The sequence below is a fragment of the Oncorhynchus masou genome, chromosome 27 (genome assembly GCF_036934945.1).
Source record: "Oncorhynchus masou masou isolate Uvic2021 chromosome 27, UVic_Omas_1.1, whole genome shotgun sequence".
NCBI classification, from domain to species: domain Eukaryota; kingdom Metazoa; phylum Chordata; class Actinopteri; order Salmoniformes; family Salmonidae; genus Oncorhynchus; species Oncorhynchus masou.
In genome coordinates, this window is record NC_088238.1 from 24,834,998 (window position 1) to 24,860,355 (window position 25,358).

Sequence of the window (25,358 nt, forward strand, 5' to 3'; positions counted from 1 at the left end):
CTGTAGAACATTCAACTGATAGGAGATTCACTAGGGGGCAGCAACTGTGCAGACACTCACAAACAGTGAACTGCACTATAACTAAGTGAAACGACAGAAAAAGCAGGAAGTAAATTAATAAATGAGCGAATTGATGGATGAATGAATAGATGCACATGGAATTTTTGGAAGATGGATAAAGTAGAAATTAATATTTGAGAAATCCTTCTTGAGTTATGATCAAGTTGCTGTGTAAGGAAGAAAAGCAGCTATTGGGTACCTACTGGGAAATTGAATCAACGTTGTTTCCTCATCATTTCAATGAAATTATTTTTACCCAACGTGGAATAGACGTTGAATTGATGTCTGTGCCTAGTGGGCTATACTGTAACTGTTTGCAGTACATACGGAAAATGAAGTACTATAATGAACAAAATGAAGAAAATATTTTTTAGGGATCTATCAAGAGGTTTTCTCAGAAACAGGGGGGACTTTTGGACTCTGGGAGACTCCATAAATCTTCCCCCAGCCCACAGGTGTTGTTTGTTTGTATGCACATCTTCTCTGCCATTTGACTGCAAATTACTGGTACTAAAACGATTAAGTTGTTTCGCAACGAAGCCACCTACTTTGAGAGAAATGATCAGAACACTTCAGCTCTGTAAATTGTTTATGTGGTGCTTCCTGTTCAGAAACCATAAGCAGACATATCCCCTGACCCCCCTATGTACACAACATTAGACAGCACAAATTATTTCTACACAGATTATGGTGTGTAATATGTTCTGTTTCGCCCCTGGGGAGCCTCTGTTTATAAGGGCTCCAGTGAAATTATAGTAAAACATTTTGCAATTTCAGAACGTTTACACAACCTATCAGCCAGTCTGTGACCCCAAAAATGTCACATCGGCTGAGACAAGAAGAGAGGAGGTTGGGCAGTACCACTCTTGAATGGGGGGAGTCCTACTTGTTGGGGAGGGAACAAGTGGTAGAGGGAAATGGTTTTCCCTCCGAGGCTATCCATAAACTGTGGCGTGCCACAGGGGAGCATGCTAGGGCCTCTGTTATTCCTGCTGTACATTAATGATAAAAAAGGATGCTTGCTCATGTAACCGGTTTCTGTATGAAGAGGATTCTGCACTCCTGGTGTCTCACAAAAACTAAACCACACTGCAGAATGAATGTAGAGTTCACTAACATCCATGCATGGCTCATAGACAACAAGTTATCTCTGCACCTTGGCAAAACAGAAGCAATTCTTTTGGCGTCTAAATTGAAACTAAGCAAGTCCTCAGGCATCAGGGTACAGCTAGCAGGAGAGGTACTCACAGCCAGAACAGTTGGCAATTACTTAGAATGTACACTAGATGGCAACATCGGAGGGGGAGTATGGCCACTAAGGTACGTGGTAAGAAAGGGCTAGCTAATGCACTAATTTTGACTATACTAGTGTAAAGGGTTAGAACCGTCTACCTATTTTGAACGCACGCTTGTTGGTCTGCCTGCGCCAGGTGTGTGTCATTGTTATTTAAGGGTGTGGCCTTTTGTATAAAACCCTTCCTGTTTGTGTCATTCAGGGGATCCCCTCACTATGTGCTGGTTGGCTTGCCTTGGGAGGGCGGGAGCAGTGATGGTGGTTTTTAATAAAGTATGAGAAATAGGAATTATTGTACATGTAGTGTGTTTAGGCACTGTCGTCCATACTTCACCTAGACTTGCTCTCCTTCTCCCTGGGCACGCCCTCCGTGACCGTGGCAACACATTATTATTGTCTGTTTGAGTATGTGAATGGAATGTATAAACCTAGTGTTATTTGTGTGATATTGAAGTCTGTCTTGTAGTACAGTTGTACGGCGCTCCTGGAGCTGAAGATAGTATATGGACATTACGTAGGCCAGGAGATTGTGCAGTTCTTGTGACAATGAAAATACATTGTTGTTGTCTGATTCCCATGCTCCCCCTTTTGATGCAAAGAACCTGTTATGTTTAGCTTAGTCCCAAGGATCTACCTCGCGTATTAAAAGGTGGCATAGTACGACTACAGGAATTAAATATTAATGTGCATTTCCCCCACATTACAATAGCACTTCATGGTTCGAAGGCTTAACTAATCGACTAAAAAGCAAGCTTCAGAGAGCCCAGAACAAGTTGATTAGGCTGGTGTTGAATCTGAGCCCACGTACTCATATTGGTAGAAGCCAGTTTCAGGAGCTCAACTGGCTGCCCGTTGATTCAAAGGTCACACAGACTTGGCTTAGTCTGGTACATAGTATCATCCATGGGGCAGCCCCAAGGTATTTGTCTGACTACTTCCCCCATGTTTGAGACTCAAACAACCATAACACTAAAGCTAGGATTGTGTGTGCGTGCGTGCGTGCGTGCGTGTGTGCGTGTGTGTGTGTGTGTGTGTATAGATTCAGAAGCCTGACCGAGAAAGGTACTTTTTTATACTAAGGAGCCGCTGAGTGGAATAGTCAGCCTCTGTTAAAACCATTCCCAATCTGTGTAGCTTTTAAAGGAAGGTGACATCACCGGTTATTGGATAGTGTGCCTCTGTGAGAATTCCCTCCACGCCCATTGATGATGGCTAAATAACGTTCCTTTGTGTATAGTATGAATATGTTGTGTTGTTATGACTAAATAACCAATTTGCCTTAAATTTTAGCTTCTGTTTTTTTTATCCTGGTACATGCCAAACTTTCTACGTGCTATCATGAAAATGAGGACCACAATGGGAATAAGTCGTAGACTTTTTGGTGTTCATCCTCGATGATTCTTAATCAAGTGCATAATTTTGTATGTGTACCCTGTTTTAAATTATATACATATATAAAAAGAAAGCAGGGTCACACAATCACAGATCCATGTCCTTTGATTGTTTGACCAAGACATTGTTTCGACAGGACATCATGGTGCTCTGTCGGTCCATTTCAAAGCCAGAGTGAGTAAAAGTTGGAGGATCTTTTCAAGCACAGTGTGTGCTGCACAGAACACTTACTCATGGGCACTAATTGCCACATTATTACACAACCAGTAACGCCAGTGCATGACTGTGTCACGGATGACTAGGAGTGGAAGGTAGGAATCAGGTGCAGAGAGCAGAGGGTTCAAGGAAAAATGGCAATTTATTCTGGCACAAAATGGTCATGCCCAAACACCGGGCGAAAAACACTGACCAACCCAAAACACAGGTTAACATTGCCCAGAGCACAACAACACCTCCAACTCAAAATGTAAACACAAAATAATCCCACACAAACAAGAGCGGGCTTCACAAGCTTAAATAGTCGAGCAAATCAAGAAAACACAAATAGGAACAGGTGCAACTAATAAGACTAAACTAAAAGAAAAGGAAAAGGGATCGGTGGCGGCTAGTAGACCGGTGACGACGACCGCCGAGCACCGCCCCAACAGGCAGGGGAGCCAATTTCAGCGGGAGTCGTGACAGACAGAGAGATCAAACCGGGCGGTAACCCCTCTGTTCATCAGTACACTGAGGGCACTGCTTCACAGGGCTGATGTCACATGATGCCTGCTCATTGCTACATAAATGGGTCAAAATCCTGGTAAAGCTGTCCAGTTTTGATATCCAATACATCCTAACCTCAGTTTGAATCAATCAGGTACCAATTCAGATACCTGTAATGCATTGCCGAATCCTAGCTGTTGATATTCATCTCTTGGTTTTTGCAAGGGTGAAGTTATACGCTATTGGACTTTTTGTCTCTTAAAGAAAATCTTGATTGGGAACTCACCTTTGGTCAAATTTTAATTGCCGTCTTCAGAGTAGGAAAATTACATGTCTCATTCATTAGGGTCAGAACATCACAATGCTCTATGTAGCTATAATGCCATGTTTATGGATGGGTAATGTATGGTATAATGTACATTTTTACTAAACACTGTAACAGGCTAGACCTGTCTGAGGCCTTTCGAGGTCAAGAAGAAGGTGAGTTGACTTCCTGATTGGTTTACTGTGTCATTGTTATGATCCCCCCTGGGAAAATAACACCAAACCAGAGATTATTATAGATTATAGGGAGTGGATCTTTTAATTTCAGCCCAGGCTGGATTAGGCTGCTAGCGGCTATTACCAGTGTGGGCACTGATACTAATGTTATTATAATGATTATGAGAGACTAATGGAGGACCTCAAAGCCGTCAACACTGCTGGAATAAACACAGAGACAACAGTGGAGGGTGAGAAATTGGGAAATTGGCAGCAGTCAGACGATTTGGCGAGTAATGAACATTGCTTAAAAACACAATTCATAACAGAGAGGGGGGAGAGAGAATTTCAAAATGTGGAAAATTGTCTGACTGACTTAATCAAACAAAATGTATGTGATTCTTCAGGGGTGCTCTGTTTCAGACCTATATTCCCTACATTTACTTTCCCCACTCTATAGTTTATATTAACCCAAGCTGAAGCTCAAGGGGGCTCTCCTAAACTAGGAAAGACACTCAACCTTTGGCAACACATTTGGTCAGTTTTCTCTGAAATGATGGTTGCATAACTTCGTAACTCTCCTCTGTGTTTTGTGTGGATCAGGTATGTACATTATGACTATGCAGCCTAATTAATAAAACATGTCACAAACAGGATAGAGCACAGGTGTTCATGCTTGCTAATTTCGGGAGACAATACAGACTCACCCACTTTCCCAACGGACACTGAGAGGAATATGACTCGTGTGAGTCCGTTTTAGGGTAAACATGTGACTGACACATCTACAACGCTGTAGTAAGGTTACTAAACACAAATGACAACATCCTCATTGTATACAGGAAGAAAATGTACTAAACAAATTAGCTGCACGTGATCTTTATAGCCCTGGTGGCATCAATCTGTATGATAGCCACTGTCACCACTCATTATCATAGGTCACATGGTACTCTTTGTGAGGTCATATTTCCTTATAGTTCTGGAAAATGTAGAATAAATACGTGTTTGTGGCATAATCAGGAAGCAATCTAACGTATCAATAGCACATTGGGCAGTACTTAGAATGTGTAGCCATGGGTGTGTCTGTCCAAAATTCAGAGGAATCTGAAAGAGAACTATCTATACCTATCCCTCAGGCTCACTTGGTGTTGAAGGCAAAGATAAGAGAGAAGGGAAAGGGAGGGGGTGAAAAATACATGATAGAAGTCTGAGAAAATAATTTTGAGAATATGCCACCATTTGTTTGCATGACATATAGTATGGGAAATTGTTAATAAAATAACATTTGGATCAATGGTTGGTTAAGGATTAGTATGGATCTTTCTTAAAAATCTATCTTAAATATTAATATCTATAACTAAGTTCTTGGAAGGTCTTTGACCAGTCAAGAACCATCATCATTTTGGCATTTCAGTTGGCATTTGCCACCAAAACCAACAACATAGATGTAAATGGCACAATTCAACATGCACACATCCATGTCATTTAGTGAATGAGGAATAAATTATCCGACCAAACCACGGAGCCTACCAGGTACACCGGTTCAGAATGAGTCCCGCCCACTCAGTATTTATACGCACAATGTCGTCTCGCTCAACTTCAGAAGTTGAATCTGAGAATTTCATCTTGACCAACACTTGTTAGATCCGTGGGAAAGTACTTAGACCTACGAGAATATTTCTGAAAATCCTCATATACGTAAGATATTACTAACATTCATAAAATGTGCTATTTTATTTGAGTTATTATAACTATAATTTGAAGTGCAATATAATTGTTGTGTAAAATATGAAAATGGGTCTAGCTGGATATATTTAAAAAAAAACTTTTTCTTTAGTGCTTGAGGTTTCTTTATGCATAGCTTTCAATTGGCCACACATAGAGTGGTTCGTACACTTTGTACGCATGATTAGGTTACTGAATAGTGAGTGAATAATGCACTTGCAGGTATCCCACAGGCACTCTTGAATATTTGTTGCAAAATAACTGTATTTCGTGCATATTTCGATAATATAATCAATATCCTGATTAAATTAGACAATTGTATTTACTTTTCTTTCCTTTTTTTATTCTCTGTTTATCACAGGATAATTTGACTGTCTCACGCATTGTGGCCTGGATATCAGTACTAGCCTAAATACCAAAACATTTTGGAATTTTTCTTCCCCGGGAGTTGAACATCGTCCGGGTGGTTTGGGAACACCCTCCTTCCCAAGGGGTGTGTGTGAGAACTCGTCCCGAGATGCGTTCACTTCTGCCGGTTACTGTGTATTGCATCAGCCTACTCTCCCTCCAGCAGCTCCTGGCTCTCCCGGTCGCAGACCGTCTAGAGAGAAACAGGTAAGAAGAAAGGCATTACATTACCTTCCTATATTGAACGTGCGTTCCAGTTCCTTCTCTTTCACTTTCTAAGAGTGATCCTTTCTGGAAGTGAAGATTATTGAACAGAAATGTTCTTCTGGAGGGCTTATTGGATATATAAAAACGCCGATGCTATTTCGATAGGAAATCTGGAGGTCTAATTCAAATATAGGCTATATGTAGTCTTATTTTATTCCACGATTCGGAAAATACAGTGATGGATGAGATGCATTATTATGATATTGGTTGTTCTCGAATGTCCAATGACTTTGCCGGTGTTTGGTGAATTGACGTGCACCTTTTTTTAGCCTACTGTTTAAAAAAAAAATCACACTGTCAAACCACAAACAGACGAACCACTTAATATATAATGTCGAGGTTAATGGCATAAAGTACGCTGAAGTGTTTGTTCAGTCAGGGTGTTGTGTCGGGGAGATAATGGATAGAGAGTAGTCCTGGCGGGCAAGGTCAGAGCAAGACAGACGTGATACAGTGAACATGCGCTCCCGCTCAGATAACCAGGGGACTCTGTAGTTATGATATGACAATGTGGTAAAGTTTGAGGGGAATCCCTGTTTTTAGAATGGATTGAGAGTTCATCCATGCGCGCCTCGCGCAGTCTCTCGTTTGCACTGCTCTCTCCATTGGGCTAGGTCTGTTATGGGATTTAAACACTTGTGTTGATTTAAAGTTCATGATAGTGTAGGCTAACGAGTGCTATCTTATCTATGACCACTATGTTGAAAAATGGGCACCATGACGAAATTACGCATTTATTCCATCTGCATAATAAAGCGTACTCTTCAGAATCTGTGTTCTTATATGATGCAACTGAATTTAGTCCAAACACTCAAAACTTAACTAATGGGACAGAGGACAATACGACCGTCATTGCATCTTATGTTTCAACACTGCGCTACAAGCACAAACTGAAGCGCAGGTTAGGCGCGTCATTACACACGGTTAAGTATTTGATTGATATATTACCCATGTAGATACATGTTACATCAAATCTGGCCGAATTCATGAAAGACTTCCGTACAGTTCTTTATAGGTCCCTAAACGAAAGTGCTAGCTACTTGCGTCAGTGTTCAACGTCAAGGTTTATTGCGCCAAACCATCTACTTTATCTTATTCACGTGTGACTATATTTTGGAATGCAATATATATATGGTTGTGTGTTTGTCTTACCAATTAGATTTGGTTTAAGTAGTTTGAGGTCACATGAGGTCATATTCCTAACACAGCAGTATGTATGACCTCATGTGGGACATATGATAGCAGAGGTGGAAAAAACCGTCCTCCTCATGTTGGCATTTAGCTGAACTCCTGCCACGTTTTAGCCATTGGCTACTGTACTGTAATACTGTAATGAGTGGCACTTGTATTTTCCCACTCTGCTATACTTCTATGTGTGACGTGGTAGTAAAATCCCAAGATCACATGGGAATGGGTCAATAATACCCATTTCCTATTTCATTGGTTGGGCAGACGTGCCTGTTCAAAGTGAAGGAGAAGTGCACTAGTGAAGACTCCAGTCTCTGGTGTGTTTTAGTGCAGTGAGAGCTATAGCAGAGGGTAGAGTCAGTGTCTGCATGCCCTCTTCTGGTGGGAGACTGACAGGAACCTGGACTCTGTCAATGAGAGAAACCAATTAAAACACATGATTACCTTCACCAAGAGCCATGCCTTTACATAGAAATCTGGGATGTTCAAAGCTAAAAGAGGAACATTTTCACCTGTTAGTCGTTTTTTTGGGGCAAATGAAGTAAGGCACTTGGTTGTATCTAGTTGTTCCTCTAATGTGGGTTAGCACTGTAGGACACACTGGCAGGTCCCAAAAAATGTCCATGAGTTGTGTTGTTGGCCTGGTAACTCAGACATGATCAACCAAGGGATCTGGAGAGGATCATTTGTTGAGACTTATTCATATTATTACAGTGATACCACTGTTATCTTGCTTTATACAGTGCCTTCGGAAAGTATTCAGACCCCTTGACCTTTTCCACAATTTGTTAGGTTACCACCTTATTCTAAAATGTATTAAATTGTTTTTTTCCCCCTCATCAATCTACACACAATACCCCATAATAAAGCAAAAACTGTTTTTTTAGACATGTTTGCAAATTTATTTAAAAAAAATGGAAATATCACATTTACATAAATATTCAGAACCTTTCAACTTTGTTGAAGCACCTTTGGCAGCGATCACAGCCTCAAGTCTTCTTGGGTATGACACTACAAGCTTGGAACACCTGTATTTTGGGAGTTTCTCCCATTTTTCATTGCAGATCCTCTCAAGCTCTGTCAGGTTGGACGGAAAGCATTGCTGCACAGCTATTTTCAGGTCTCTACTGAGATGTTAGATTGGGTTCAAATCCGGGCTCTGCCTAGGCCACTCAAGGACATTCAGAGACTTGTCCCGAAGACACTCCTGCATTGTCTTTTACATTTTTTAAATAAACTTTATTTAAACTAGGCAAGTCAGTTAAGAACAAATTCTTATTTTCAATGATGACCTAGGAACAGTGGGTTAACTGCCCTGTTCAGGGGCAGAACAACAGATTTTTACTTTGTCAGCTCGGGGATTTGATCTTTCAACCTTTCGGTTATTAGTCCAACGTTCTAACCACTAGGCTACCTGCTGACCCTTGGCTGTCTCCTTAGGGTCGTTGTCCTGTTGGAAGGTGAATCTTTGCCCCAGTCTGAGATCCTGGTCTGAATACTCCTGTAAATACGTTTTATATATTTATATATATATATTTGCAAAAATGTCTAAAACCCTTTTTTCACTTTGTCATTATGTGGTGTTGTGTGTAGATTGCTGAGGATTATTGCTTTTTTAAGTCCATTTTAGAATAAGGCTGTAACGTAACAAAATGTGGAAAAAGTCAAGGGGTCTAAATACTTTCCGAAGGCCCTGTATCTGCACTCAGACATTGTAGGGGAATCAACATTCAACAGACAAGTGATAAATGTCACGTTTTGCTGACGTGCATTCATGAATGGACTGGCAAGTCTTTATGGCCCATAATTGAGGTTATTGACTTATGAGGATGTGGAAAAAGAGGGTTGTTTTTACCCTGCATGGACTAGATTGGCAGGGCTGAGATGGATGCGCCAGACAACAGTCTCCTTATAATGTGACCCTATTCTGACAGGTGGGCGCCAACGCTGGAGGTTCGGACTTAGCTCAACAACCTCTGTCTACAGGTGTGTGTGCGCGTGTGTGTCTGTGTGCCTGTGTGTTTGTGTGTCTGCGCATTGGACAAACACCTGCTGCTTAAATCAAATCGAAGCAAAGGGAAACATGACTCAAACACCTCTCTGTTTATGTCAGTTTGAGCTCCCGGCAGGGTTGCGCTATTTCTGCTTCCCAGTGGCTGTTAAGACTTCAATCTCTCAGAACTAACTTTCCATTTAAAACAGCAGGGACAGAATTTGTGGGTAATGGTGGATGTGGTTGTGGTTGCATCAGTGCTCTCTATCAGTGTATTTGAGTGAACACAGCAGCTTTTCAAAAACAAACAGTTCAATAAGAGGGAGTCTGTTTGTCTTGTCCAAGCTGTGGCTGTGTGAGGGGTTATCGTTCCTAGAAATCCCCTCAGGACGTTCCCTTGGTGATGGAAAGGCGATTCATAATGTCCTCTCTTTTTCCTCACTCTCTCTCCAATTCTGTTTTCTCTCTTCTCTCTCCCTTTTTCATTCTGGTTTCTCCCTCTGCCTTCTTCCCTCCTTTTATATATTTATTTACTTAGTAAATGTCCCACTTTTTCTTCCCTCCATACCAAACGCTCTGTCCTTCCCATCACACATGATGATCCCATCACAGGCTGATAACAATAACACAGGACTCATTGCTCCTCCTCTCTTTCTCCTTTTCAGACTGAGGTGTGATGGGTGTGTTTGGTCATTGTTTCTCTGTACCGATAAAGTGCTTTATGTCCTGATCATGGCCATTCACAATACAAAGTATACCCTTCATTGTACATATAGTAACAGCTTGAGAGAAAATAGTTGAAGGCCAGAGCCAAACCAATATGGCTTAATTATGGCTTTAGAGACGAAGAAGTTTTACGTTGTGGATTCCAGCTGTGGGGTGCAGGGCGCCCCAGAGAGAGGCATGTTACTGGAGCTGATGTGCTGTAATATGATTGTTGTCATGATGACCCAGTACTTCCACACTGTCTGGGACAGAGGTCAATGATATGACATGTCAGACATCCCGGACAGGATGAGCACAGTTTGTGTATTGAGCGTGTGTGTTAGTGTAAAGCATATTCTCTTTAGAAAGAGGGGCTGTGTATGTGTCGACTACTGGTCTGTCTGTGTGTATTTGAGCCTGTGTGTATTTGAGGTTGTGTGTATTTGAGGTTGTGTGTATTTGAGGTTGTGTGTATTTGAGTCTGTGGATTTGAGTCTCTGTAAATTGTGGGTGTGAAGTTGCTCAGGATCCCGACTGGACAGAAAAAAAACAATGTTTTTCCCGTCTGCCCATCCTCCTCCTAAATCATTAACTCCCTCTGTCACCCCATATGGGACAAGTGTCAGGGCCAAGCCCCCTGCATGCAATTCTGACGTCAACACCCAACCATTGTCCCAACACAATATTTACCCCAGAATTAGGCACATTGCATCATCATCCACCACCCAGGGGACATACTGATGTCTTCTGAGTAATATATCAGATTCTCTTTGCATCCATTAGATGGTGATAGATTGTATAACTCTATATACATTAACTTTATATAGATTTATAGATATGCTTATACAATATCAAAGACATAACATGAACATTACCTTGACTAATATGGCTCATAAATACTTAAACTTTACTCCAGTTATCTTTTATGTACTTAAATACACTTTGCGTGCCTCACAGTCTGATATAACCCCAGCTGGCCCTGTAGATTGCTCTGTGAGAGGCAGTAAGTATGACTCTGAGGTTAGATCTCTGCTCTGAGAAAGCATGGCTGCTCTGATGTGGGCCACACTGTAATCAGAGGTCTGGACTGGCGATGTATGGAGATGTAATGAATCTACCACATAAACACTGCCATGACCTTCCCTCCCTCTCACCCACTCTCTCTCTCTCTTTCTCCTTCTCTCTCTGTGCTCCGTGGGGGTCATCATGACCAGGCCTAAAGAAGAAGGGGAACCAGTCTCCCACCAGGCAGCTCAGAATTCCACAGTGGATTAGTGGCTAAGACCTAAATTCCACCGTCCACATCTATAAAGAAAATGCTTCCACTCTGCACTGATATCCTGACCATGGCAAAATGCGTGTGTGCGTGTGTGCGTGTGTGCGTGTGTGCGTGTGTGTGTGTGTATGGATTAGGGTTGTCACGATACCAGTCTTGAGATACTACGATACCAGATTTTCCATGGCAGTAAAGAAAACACGAATTAGACAAAACTCTATGGTACAATAAAAACCTACTTTAAGTGAAATTTTGAGTGCTATAGATTGCAAAATTAACTAATGTGACTTGCCACGATACTTCTGACTATCGCAGTACTGTAATCGTGACAATCCTTGTACAGTATATCTGTCTGTCTCTGTGTATACTGTCAGTGTTAAAGAAAGACCACAGGATAAAGGCTGAAGAATGAACACAGATGGAGCTCTGAGGTCTGAGGAGAGAAGGACTAAACTCTTGTTGGTGGTTGAGAAAAATGTAGGTGTTATTCTAGCTAAGTACAGTCATTTGTAGTGTGGATGGATACCTACAGTACCGATGGAGATCAGGCCTCAGTCAGGAGTCAGCACTGCAGCTGTGAGTGGCCGCCTCAGTACAATTGGAACCACTGTGTGGTTTGAAGTCCGTCTCCCAATTCCCAAACCACTACACACTTAAGTCCACACTTAAGTGGATATGTGGCAGTCGTTCTTTCAAGCCATGGACATTACTTTCACCCAATGCAGTGCATGATTAGGAAAGTGCTAAATCATGCCTCAGCACGTACTTATCGTCAACACAAGAGGTTATAAACCACCAACGCATGGAGAACAAGCGTCAGCAATGGTTCATTCACAAATAAATCGCCTTTTGCTTATTTCTGTCTCCACAATCTGTCCTCTGTTAGCTGCATGGGGCCTGGTGAGGATTATGTATGAATGTGCCACATTTACTGTTGATTAAGGCACCCCATGGTAGGCTCCAGCCCCCTGGGTATAAGCATGTATGAAGGATCTGGTGCTGGCCAAGGCTTACCCTTCTCTGAGGGGGCCTTACTGGGGCAGAGGAGGGCATCAGGTTGGGGCTGGTGGGAACATATTTTTGGTTTCTCATATTGTTTTGGCAATTCTCACATTGAAACTTCATTTGGGAAAGGATGTTTGAAATGCTTTTTACATTTGTACCACAAGCAATGTTTGAGAAAATCATGATGAAAGTAGCCATTTTAGGCCCTTTTTAGACCTAAACATGCCTCCTGTAAGACCCTACGATCCGTGAACTGTACATGGAACAGATAACATCTTGGTGTCATTATACTCCTTATAGTGTGCTCTAAAATATGGAGTCAAAAGTTTTAGAACACCTACAAATTTTTCTTTATTTAAAAAAAACTATTTTCTACATTGTAGAATAATAGTGAAGACATCAAACTATGAAATAACACATATGAAATCATGTAGTAACCAAAATGGTTTGGGATGTGTCGGACCGCAGAGTGAAGGAAAAGCAGCCAACAAGTGCTCAGCATATGTGGGAACTCCTCCAAGACTATTGGAATAGCATTCCAGGTGAAGCTGGTTGGAGAATGCCAAGAGTGTGCAAAGCTGTCATCAAGGCAAAGGGTGGCGATTTGAAGAATCTCAAATCTCAAATATATTTTGATTTGTTTTACACTTTTTTGGTTACTCAATGATTTTACATGTGTTACTTCATAGTTTTGATGTCTTCACCATTATTCTACAATGTAGAAAATAGTAAAAATAAAGAAAAACCCTTGAATGAGTAGGTGTTCTAAAACTTTTTCCCAGTAGTGTATGTCTAGATTCTGAAATAAAAAAAAATATCACATTCATTTATTCAACATTCAAATATTAATATCTCAAATTGACCTTTTTTGATTTAGTTTATTTTAAGACATTTTTTGGAACAATATATATAAGTATATAACATTTCCAGTGTGGGTTTTCTGCTAATTCGGAAGTTATGATCAACTTTATGAGCACCACACAGTGAATGGGAAAATGGATTCAAAGGGAACTCCCTCTGCTGGTGATTTGCTGAATGTGCAATCCTAAATGAGGCTGTGATTGGTTAATGACCTATCATGTCCATTTATAAAATTGGTCATATCATTAAAGGTACCAGAGAGCCCACTCTGGAAATGTTACGTGTTTGAAGATAATGTCTAAAAATTATAGTTTTGAGATTAATATTAATATTTTTAATGTTGAATAAATTCATGTGAAAATGTGTATTTCAGAGAGAACACTATAAGGCGTATAATGACAGATGTTGTCTGTATTATGTACAGTTCACAGATCATAGGGTCTAATAGGAGGCATGTAAACTAAAAAGGGTATAAAATGGCTAATTTCATCATGATTTTCAAAAAAATGGCTTGTGATAGAAATTTAAAAAAAAACGTGTTAATCATCCTTCCCCCCCAATCAAGTTTCTATGTGAGAATTGTCAGAACAATCTGAGAAACCTAATTGCTCCTGTAAGTCTCTCTGGATATGACCAAATGACTCAAATGTAAATACCAAAAATATTTCCCACTCCCGCTGGTGTGGAATCACCCTATTGTGGTGGTTCCACTGGTGGGTCCCAGTTGTGATTCCAGACCTAAACCTCAGTCTAAACTGTGGGAGTAATACGAAAGAACAACACCACACTGCAGCACAAAGGAGTTGGTATCAGCTTACCCTTTTATCAAACCCTCAAAACCCCCTCCCTCTGCCCGTTCCAGGGTAGCCTAGTGGTTAGAGCGTTGGACTAGTAACCGGAAGGTTGCAAGTTCAAATCCCCGAGCTGACAGGGTACAAATCTGTTTTTCTGCCCCTGAACAGGAAGTTCACCCACTGTTCCTAGGCCATCATTGAAAATAAGAATTTGTTCTTAACTGACTTGCCTAGTTAAATAAAGGTAAAAAATAAAGTTCCCCCTGGCTGAGTGACTTTTAGCTTAATGCCCTCCAATGAAAATGTGACTTTTACAGAACAAGTAGGTGGATTTGTTACAATATATTTTTTTAAATAATCGTCCACAGATCAGATGGTGCTGAAAACGAGTGTTGAGTGAGTGAATATTTCAAAGAATGTGAAGCTCTGATACCTTTGATCATCTCCCAATCACAAAGACCTCCATTACTGTCAATTTGCAGGATTACTTTCTCAATAGCCAAATTAGACGGGCTGTCAGATCAGATGTGATCCAGTGAGAGAGTTCCCATGTTGGGCCGGGCTACAGTACATGGTGCTGCTGCCTTCTCCTGGCTGTGGGCTAGAACACGGTGGCCAAACGGCTTATTGTGGGATCAGAACAACATCCCAACGAAACTGGAGAGGAGCATGTGCTTTGGGCACACTGACTCACAGTCACACCTCCGGTCCAAAGTCTTTGGCCAAAACGCTCCCTTCAGATCCATCCGATCCCCCCAGCACAGATACATACAAATGGGTCCTGGCTGGCCCTAGCGACAAAACAGACAAGTTCACACTTGCTTGTGGAGCCATTATATAAAAGCTATATAAAAGTCTAAGGGCATTAGTGTCAGGTGGAAGTAAGGCAGTCCGGTCAGATGGTGTAACAGAGAGGAGAGGAGGACAAAAGGACATGCCAAGAACTCCCTAGGTGGGAGGTGAACCCCACAGAAACCCAAACACGGTTAACCTCCTTTAAACAGCAGACTCATTCTTCCTTTCTTTTTTCTCCTTCTCCGCCTCTGTCCAGTTACTAATTCTCCAAGAAAATGTTTTTTTAACGACATCACAGGGTCTTTATGGCTGTCTGCCAGGCCAGAATAGCCTGACTAGCGAAGCGGCCATTGTCTGCTGCGTTGGGTCGGGCTCGGGGCGACATGGTGTTATGGGAGATTCCAGCGCTGAGTGAGCCACAAAGTCCACTACTGCTCTACCAGGGGTGGAAATGGGCATTAGAAACACACACACAAACACACACACAAACTACTTGGTCAATGGGGTGGATTGGGACTGACACAATGTCTTAGGGCAGCAGGAAGACTAGCGGTTAGAGTGTTGAGCCACTAACCGAAAGGTCGGTGTTTCAAATACCTGAGTTGACAAGGTGGAAAATCTGTTGATGTGCCCTTGCGCAAGTCACTTAATCCTACTTTGCTCCAGGGGCACTGTACTACTATGGCTGACCCTGTAAAACAACACATTTGACTACCTATCCGGTGTACAATCAAATCTATCAATTTTTTATGGATGTGAAGCTTGGTACAGCACACCCACTGATCACAGACATCAATTCAACATCTATTCTATTCCATCTATTGAACGTCATTTCAAACAACACTGATTCAACCAGTGTGTGCTCAGTGGGCATTGTTTGGTACTGGCAGTCTACACACCCCATAAGTCCTGTTTTTGTCCAGGGACTCCCCTGTTTTGTTTATTCACCATCTCTTGTTTCCAAATGGATTAAGTTTCCTCCTTCCCTCTGTGTGAGAAACACATTTTCCACCATGGATTCCAAACACAAAAGAAGATTGAGCCTGTACAGAATATTGTATTTCAGCCATTTTGTGTACAGAAAGGTCAAGTTTACTGTAATGAATATAGACTATCCAAATCTCTATAACAACCACATTGCAGTATTTATGCGGTATACTGTATGAATGTAGCTTCTTCCGCGCAGTCAAATACAATTTGTGCCTGTCTGTCAGCATGGTGTTTAGCAGAGAAGGCGTGGGTGACTGGGAAATGCCATGGCCACAGGACAGAGCTGAATGACTAGGTGCTCCTGGAAATAGTGCTCCCTCGACATTACCACAGTGGTTACCAGTGACACCCACCATCACCAGGCACCAGGGCCCTGCCCGTATGGGCAAACAGGCTGGATGGCAGGGAGACACAGGTGATTCAGTGTTTTCTTTGTGTCGGAACTCTGTGTACATGTCAAATATAGCTACCTTGAAACTTTCACTGACTGATCAGTCATGGTGCTGTTGCTGGAATAGCACTGTGTTTGTTTGTGAAGTAGCTAGATTGGCTAGTTATGTTGGGCTTCAAGCCCGCAACACACCAGAAAACTCAGTTTGGGATTAAATTGGTCGAACAAACCCAAAATGCTCAAAGTCATGATTGTGGTCTGCAGAATTTTGACCACGAACAACATGTTTGGCAAGAGCCTGGCCAAGGCACTGAACACATTAACTAAGAGACCGCCTTGAGGAGGCAGAGAAGGGTTTGGAACCCTGTTCATTAATATTGCCACTTCTCGCTGTGTCTGTACAGAGATTGGTTGGTTACCACTGGCATAGTGGCATTGTACAGTAGGCCTACCCTGTTATTTCTCACAATCCAGTCAGCGTTTCACAAGGAGAGTGCCGCTCTTTTTAAAATTACGCTGTATGCCAACTATCATTACTGCTTCTTCTAAAGAGCAGTTGGAAGCCAGTCAGAACCTGATGCTGTGGAAATGTTTCTGTGTCTCTTTAAAATGGAAAAAGGATACAAAAAGGACGTTTTCTCTTCCTTGTTCTAACTTTATCATGGGAGGACATTTAGCACACAAGTCATACTTACTACTTAAAATAATTTAGGCTTGATATACCTACACCCACTGGCGCCATTTTGAGAATGAGATTCCCTGACTCACTGTGGCCAGTGCTTCGTCAATATGACATCCGCCAGGTGCATGAGCCTCTACCTATTTATGGCATCTGTAACAAACTAAGACACAGAGACACAAATTCAAGCCCTCTGAGCAAACACACCCACAACAGTTCAGAGAAAAGCATCCCCAGTGCCAAGTTTGAGTTGAGCAGCTAGTGTCATCATCAAGAAGAGAACAGATGGCAGGGCCTCATCCTCATCAGCGCTAAAGCCAGAGTCAATCTGAGATGTGTTTGCTAAACAGGTTGTTCCTGAAACTTAGTGATGCCTCCGTCCTGTGGACCCTTGAGGGGACAGTCAGTAAATCTCCAGAGCCACTCTGTCTGTTTGCTTTAGCTAAGGTGAACATGAAGTCTCAATAGTTGTGACGTCCAGTATGTTGAAATTACCCATAATAAATGGACAGCAGCCAGGTCCCCATGCTGTTTTGTTCCTGTGCTGAAAGGCCATTAGTCTTCTAAAATGCATTAAGGCAGGATGGTGACACATCAACCCTCACCATGCCCATTCCATGTGTGTAACATTTACTGTCAGTGTGTGTCGACATAAAATGCTGTTGGAAGTGTGCTTCACATCAGTCTGAGAATAACTAGGCCAGTTCTATAATGACTTCTCTGATTCAATGGTCAGCATTGAACCAGAGTGGAAAGATACAGACATCAATCTTAACAACGTCTTATTTGTTTTCTGTGTTCCTAGGTTGGAGCTGCTTAAGAAGCTTCATGCGCTGAGAGAGGAGGAGATCTTCACTCCAGAAACTGGCACTGAACTCGCCAGACCAACAGACTCCAGCCCTTCATCAGACCTCCAGTCCTCCATCAGATCTCCAAAATGGCTGCCTGGCTACCTCCGCAGAGACACACCACCCACTGTCATGAACACAGCCCATCTTGAAGCTCTGGTACGGGCGAGGCGTGAGGAGGGCGTGGAGCCACTACGGACGGGGTCAAGAGGTCGTCGCCATGCCCACTCAGGGTCACGCGGGGGTCACCACCCCCAGCTGATGAGAGTGGGGTGCGCCCTGGGAACCTGCCAGGTTCAGAACCTCAGCCACCGGCTCTATCAGCTGATTGGCCAGAGCGGACGGGAAGACTCCTCCCCCATTAACCCCCGGAGTCCGCATAGTTACGGATGAGCGACTGACAGATACTTGTCCCTCTCGTCCCTGAAAACATAAACACCCCAGCAAACTTCAATATATAGACATTTATCTATATTTTACGAATCACAGATAGCCTTTGCATTAGTATTAGATGTAGTCCACACCTTTTTTAGATCCTGAAATGACAATTTATGTACTTTTTGAATGACATTTGCCTTACTCCTCTGTACACCTCAAAAACGCATTATGCTGTTTAAGAAGAAGGAATCTGACATGAATGAAAGCCTCATAGCCAACGCTTCCCACCACCAACCACCCCTGGGAACGAATACCTGTCACCCAGAAATCCTCTGAACATTTTGGTCTCGTCAAAGTCTTTGTGTTTCTCCCGGCCTCCTGACTAGTCAAAGAGCTGCAAGGGGCTCAGTTTGACTTCCTAATCCTGTTAATGTAAGAATAAATGCTCCCGTCCACCTGTCTTTCTACTTAACACAAGCCAACGCAACTGGACGTGTCTGTATAATGCCTGATGACCTCCACAGCAGCAGTTAGCTCTGGCCCCATTGATCAAACACTTAAGCTTCTCATGTGGATTTCTACCAGGGCTAGGATCAGATTCCTGTCAGAGGGAATATATTCCTGAAGACCCGTCAAAACGACCCGATGAACCCTTTTACCCCACCCTAAACCCTGCCCCCTTAGATCTGCCAGGACAATTTGAGGGACCATGTTTGACATATCTGGGGTAATCCTCTATTTTACAGACCACCAGCAACCATTTGTGGGCAGACACAGACACTGACCTCACAGACACAGACACTGACCTTACAGACAAGAGCCTACTGTAAGTCCTTTCTCATCTGCAGCCAATGATGTTCCCGACAGAAGCAGTCTGTGGTTCTGTGAAGTATATGTTTCAACAGACCACAGCCTTGACAGCTGCATTCAGGCATAATAGTCAAGTTCAGCAGTGGCTGGATGGAGTTCTGCTTCTGGACTCGTCTAGTAGAGACTGTTTATAGAAAGAGAAAGAAGAGGGTAAACATTTCAATGACTCAGTTCCTATACAAGATGGAGATTTTCAATGTTTTTATTTTGAATCATTGTGGATCTATTTCAGCGGTGATATCTATTGGTTGGCTCTTGAACACAGTGAACAGTCCTGCTGCCGTTATCCCAGGGTCTGAGTGGGAAATATGATCCCCTTCACGTGATTCTTAAGTTCTCCCACTAAGTCTCGACTTTAATGTTTACGGCAATTTAACCAATCAGACCTAATCTCTTTAGTTGTACCGCCACGGTACACATTGTCTGCTGTATTTATAAACAAAAGAAACCTTGACCGTGCCTTGCCCAAGGGACCGTATAACTAAAGCATCACAAGTTGCCAACCCAAACCCATAATCTGCTATTAATAGTACTGACCAGGAATATTAATAGTACTGACCCGGTCAGTTATGATCCTAATATTGGTAGTAGTTTAGTGTGTACACAACAATACATTACGTTGTATGCTTGTAGTATGTCGAATGAGTCTAAATTAGCACAGTCAACAGCAAAGTGCTCCACTGTTACATTGTGGCTTTGTAATGACAGACCACGGATACCAAAAGTAAGGGAGGCAGAGTGCCACATTTTAAATCTGGATACGAAATACCATTAAAAAAAGATATGCCCTGAGATTCCCATTTTCCCTTATTATAACTGTCTCTGAAATGGTGGGCCGGATGCCCTCACTAGAAATAACCAAAAACTATCTTAACTCAGCATGCATGCAAAAAACTAGTCTAATCTTCAAAAGGTGCAGAGTCTGTCGACCTGAAAAAACAAGCAACAGCGTCTCTGTGACATCTTTAATACCCATTATAATCATGCAGCCTGGCTCTTTGAAACCCATTCAAATGTTTCATATTCTCTATGTCAGAGGATTAGAATAGTTGAAATAATCCTCAACGTTCAGACTATTAGTTTTCCAATAACTTTGATCCAAACTTGCTGATGTTGCTATTATTGCTGTTAGAAACCAGGTCAGCCATTAGTCATACATTCATGTATTTATGACCATAACTATGTAACTATTAGGTTACCGTGTCATAATTATACAGTCACAGGAGTTCCCAAAATTAGCTTAGAGTCTTTTAGGGTCCAAGTTTTTACTGTTTTGTTTTGACCACAGTGTTGCCTCAATGAAGTCATTCTATAACTATTTAAGTTAGTTGGGCAAGTGGTTTAAATTCACCAAATATCTGACAATACTTGACAGTCATTTTGTTTTTTTGTGATCTTCATCATACTATAGTGTGGTCTTATATTCCTCTATCCATATCCCCCTTTCATTTTGTTTGACTTATTCTTGTCTTTTTGGACTGAATCGTCTTAATCAAAACTGGGGCTTTATTTTATTTTAGAGTTAGCTCATTTAATCGTGGAGTGATTCTCTGTCTCACTCGCTCTATCTCACTATCTCTCCCTCAACCACTCTCTCAACTCCTATCTCAGATTATGACCTGCGCCAGGTCGCAGGTCATAATCAGTGGTTCATTGGTTCTTTAAGTCTAATCTGTTCAAAGGCGTTGTGAAACACACATGCCATTGTCTCTGCTGTAATGGAGCTAATAAATGTCTCGTGACAGACCATTAAAAGGCTTTTCAAATGCTAAAAACCTTAGTGAATCTCTCGACTTCTTAACCACCACAGTCACAGGTGTGTGTTTGTGTCTGAACGGCCACATATAGAATCAGGAACCAACCTTGTGTTTGTTGGATTATTGTTGGAGCCATGCTTTTGCTATACTTTTTCTCTGTGTTGTAATTACACGTCAGTGTTGTGTCACTGGCAGGTCCGTAAGCCTTTCCTAGAAGCATAGCTGAGTGTTTTGTCTGGGTAAACTGCGTACCACCAGATTATTTACGACCTTTGACCACTAATACCTCCCCTTGTGTGTTAAGAGAAACACTCTCCATCAGTCTTACATCAAAAGTAACGCTGCCATCGCCTGCCATTGTTAACTTAACCTATGTTGTAAAGAGATGCAGGAGATTGTGTTGTGTGTTCACGTCTGTGTGTGAGTGTGTATGTGTATGTATGTGAGTGTGTATGTGACTGTATGTGAGTGTGTATGTGTAGGTACTTATAGTATAGTCGTCCTAGCCAGGGATCTGACACATCACAATCCCAGTCTGTTTTTCCTCATTCAATGTTTAATTATACTTAAGGTCAGAAGCCTCTTTTAGGGTCACAGCAAACTGAGCAAAGCACTTTAATGTTGTTAGTTCCTCACAACTTGAATTTCAAACATTGCAATTCTATTTTTAATGACAGATGAGAGTTATTGTATATGTTGCATTTGATAAAGATCTGTATGAGTGGAGTGGAGTGAAGATGATATCATGCGCACTTGTGCATATTATATATTATTAGCGGTACTATGTAATAAAAGTAATATATTTAAGTTATCTTTGTATGTTTATATATGTATGTCACCAAAGACACTATTTATCTCGTATTTTCCATGCTCCTAAAAGGTGACCTTTTGTTAGGAAAGAAAAATAAATCCTAAATGTTCATGTCAGACAATGTCTTTCATTCTCTGTAAAAAATAAAGAACTACATTGTAGTGAGAGTCTAGTGTGTGCCTCTAATTTGTGAAAGTGTGTGTGTGCGTGCGTGTGTGTACGCATGTTTACCTTCACGTGTGTGTGAGTACAGTATGAGAAACTCTTCACAACAGTTATTGTTAACAACATCGATGCCATTGTCAAAACGAAAAATAATGAAGTTATAATCAGAATTAAATCTACTCTCCACAGAATTATACAAACATCAGAAAACATGACAGTTGCCAGCAGTCTTCTATATGACTACATTTTAAAATAAATATAACTAGAGGTATCAAGATCATACATATTACTCAATATTTCCTTAAAGGAACAGAAATATGTGGGGGAAAAACACCCCTTCCTCGAATCTGGTAAACCTGGGCAAAGGTGACAACATAGTGGAAAAATAGATGGGTGAAAGTTCTCTTGACCATGATGCATCAGCATTGATCCAATGTCCTTCACTCCACTACTCCTAGCAGCTAGTTAATCATTATTCGTCCCAATGAATGGAGCAAAATTCATACTCGACATCACATGATTTTGATTAATGTAATACCCGAAAGGTTGTGCCTAACGGAGAGTTAATGAGTAACTAGAAGGCACATGCAGTCAGCCAAATTCCTGGGCTGTCTGCCCACCTAGAGGCAGCTGGTTGGTGGGCAAGGAAGGTGGGGGGAAACGGGACTAGTCCTACCACTGAACTAGAGAAATCCAAACCTCTACAGAGTGCAGGACACCCGACCATGCCCACAGTCTATTCAGAGTATGTGCGACATCCGAGGAGTAGTTTCAGTATGTTACAGCCGTCTTTCCTGATATGAGTGTCAGCTAAAACTGTGTCACACACATCAAGAGTCCCCGGACACGTGGAGATCAAGTCACAGGACTTGTGGGATCTTAACTTGGGAGACGGTGTGTGTCTGTTAAAACCCCCAAGGGTGTTGCATCATACACAAGTGCCTAAATGGTGACAGAGATCTATTAGCCCCATATCAGACACATCAAGTCTGCAGCACCCCAGTTCAGTCCAGTACATTGTTCTGATAAATCCAATTTGTCTTTCTGGGTTTCTGGGGCTTGTGCGAACATTTCTGGGGGCCTCATTGTGTAATCAACTGACTGTTAAGTGTCATTGACTGATACAGTGCAGTACAGCAATCCATCCACGAAGACCAAACTTCTAGTGACAGAATGTAACTGCAAACATCTCTAACCTACACTGTAAAAATAGAAAATCTCAAAACACCATGATTATGTAATGAAACCATGAAAAGTAGTGCCCCTCACCTGAGATCTGGTGTTTGGAGGGTGTTTGAATATCAACCCAATGTAAGTGTTTTAATATACAGAATGTGTTTAAAAACAAAAAATCAAGGACTCTGAAACACCCAAAGTGGTTCTTCAACCTGAATATTGGTGTTCTTAAGAGAGTGTTGTGAAAACACTTTTTGGGGTTTCAGTGCATTTAAAAGGCAGCATCAAAACACAAATGTGTGTCTCAGGTAATGAATGTCAGGTATGAAGGTAAGACCCAGATGCAAACAATGTCGAATTCACAATGGTTTAATAATCCAACAGGGGCAGGCAATAGACAGTTCAAGGCAGGCAGGGGTAGGTAAACCAGAGGTGGGGCAACGGTACCGGATGGCAGGCAGATTCAGGGTAGGCAGAGATCAATAATCCAGAGATGGGACAAAAGGTACAGGTCGGCAGGCAGGCTCAAGGTCAGGGGAAGGCAGAGTGGTCAGACAGGCTCAGGGTCAGGGGAAGGCAGAGTGGTCAGACAGGGTCAGGGGAAGGCAGAGTGGTCAGACAGGCTCAAGGTCAGGGGAAGGCAGAGTGGTCAGACAGGCTCAGGGTCAGGGGAAGGCAGAGTGGTCAGGCAGGCTCAAGGTCAGGGGAAGGCAGAGTGGTCAGGCAGGCAGGCTCAGAGTCAGGACAGGCAAGGATCAAAACCAGGAGGGCGAGAAAAAGAGAGATTGGGAAAAGCAGGAGCTGAGACAAAAACGCTGGTTGACTTGACAAACAAGACAAACTGGCAACAGACAAACAGAGAACACAGACATAAATACACATGGGACAATGCGGAAGAAGGTCGACACCTGGAGGGGGGTGGAGACAATCACAAAGACAGGTGAAACAGATCAGGGTGTGACAGAATGGCTTATAAATGCAAATTGTTTATAGCCTAAATATTGATTGTGATAAGAGACATTTATTTTTTTGTGGAATTCCACCTTCATTTTTGCAGTACTTTATTTAGACAGATTGGAAACAGGAGGGTCAGTAAGATGATACATTTCTTTGGAATTGGAACCACAGATAAGGTTTTGTCTCCTTTAAGTTGGTGACAGCTCAATTGCCACTAGTTTTGGTGTTACAAAGCACTTCATTTTAACAGCGTAGTGGAATCTGTGATGGGATCAGACAGTGTCAGTGTGTTGGTCTGGTTTTTGTTGTCTGTCTATACAGTATAACACATTAACATTTACACACCGCAGGACAGGTCAGCGGGAGAGATGTAAAACTGTACTTAGTCCATAGAATTCATCTTCCTTTCACTACCATGGTATGCATCTCACAAATACAGCTTGCTTGGTATAAATCAGCTATGGGCCGGTGTCAACCACTAACACGAGAGAGGTGGAACAAGATAGATGGGGAGAGAGGGAGGGTTTGGAATATCGAAGAGAGGAGGGAGTAAGAGAGGGAGCTGGGAAGAGATAAGAGGACGTGGAAAGATGCACATATGGAGAGTATAGACCCCTTTCTGTGTTTGCAAACATTGCCACATGGGGGCGATGCGTGCAAGTGCTCAATGCCAGCAAAAAAAGTCTCAATTCACATGTCTGCTAAATGACTTAAATGTAAATGTAAATGTTGCTTATGAGTGTTTCACACTATTTTAGGATTGTAATTGGATTTTAAGGCTCATGTGTATGTCCTGCTTAATTTAATGAACCCCCCAAAACCCCCCAAAATTATTTTGTTTAGAAGTAATAAAAACGTAAATCCAGACTATGTTGATTGGGCACAGATGGAGATGGCTTTCTTACTGCTGCCAAAAGTTGTGTGCATCTGTGCTTGATGTCAGTGTGTCTTGTAGTGAAAAGGGGTCCATTGGAGATTGTGGGAAAGAGACAAGAAAAAGAAGAGAGAGATAGACAGAATTGGGGAGGAAAGTAGGGATTGAGTGAGACAGACAGAATTACAGCTACAAATCGGAGAGTTCTATAGTATGTCAATCGCTGCTAGTCCGGTGATAAACTGACAGAACCCAGAACTCTTCTTTCCTCACACACTTGACCAGAACCCCAAGTGTCAGTATTCACCTTCTTCCCCTGTCATAACATTTACATTCCATCACATAGGAGTTGTGTAGCAACACACACACACGCGCACACACACTATCAGGCTGAACTGTAATGTGAACGTGTATAGGTTTGCACATGAAAGATAATTCATGTATTATAATTATTTGCAGGACTCTGTCAGCCACTTTCATTGGGGTTTCTACATGTACATTTGTGTGTGTGTGTGTTTTG

General features: G+C 42.0%; 1 protein-coding gene across 1 annotated transcript; it reads left to right on the forward strand.

Annotated features, from left to right (window-relative positions):
* Positions 1-5,537: 5,537 nt before the first annotated feature.
* On the forward strand, positions 5,538-21,833 carry LOC135515875 (protein ADM2-like). Its single transcript, XM_064939686.1, has 3 exons — positions 5,538-5,623; positions 6,012-6,265; positions 17,808-21,833. Exons 2-3 carry the CDS (start codon positions 6,168-6,170, stop codon positions 18,241-18,243), a joined length of 534 nt encoding a protein of 177 aa, XP_064795758.1. The 5' UTR covers positions 5,538-5,623; positions 6,012-6,167; the 3' UTR covers positions 18,244-21,833.
* Positions 21,834-25,358: the final 3,525 nt, after the last annotated feature.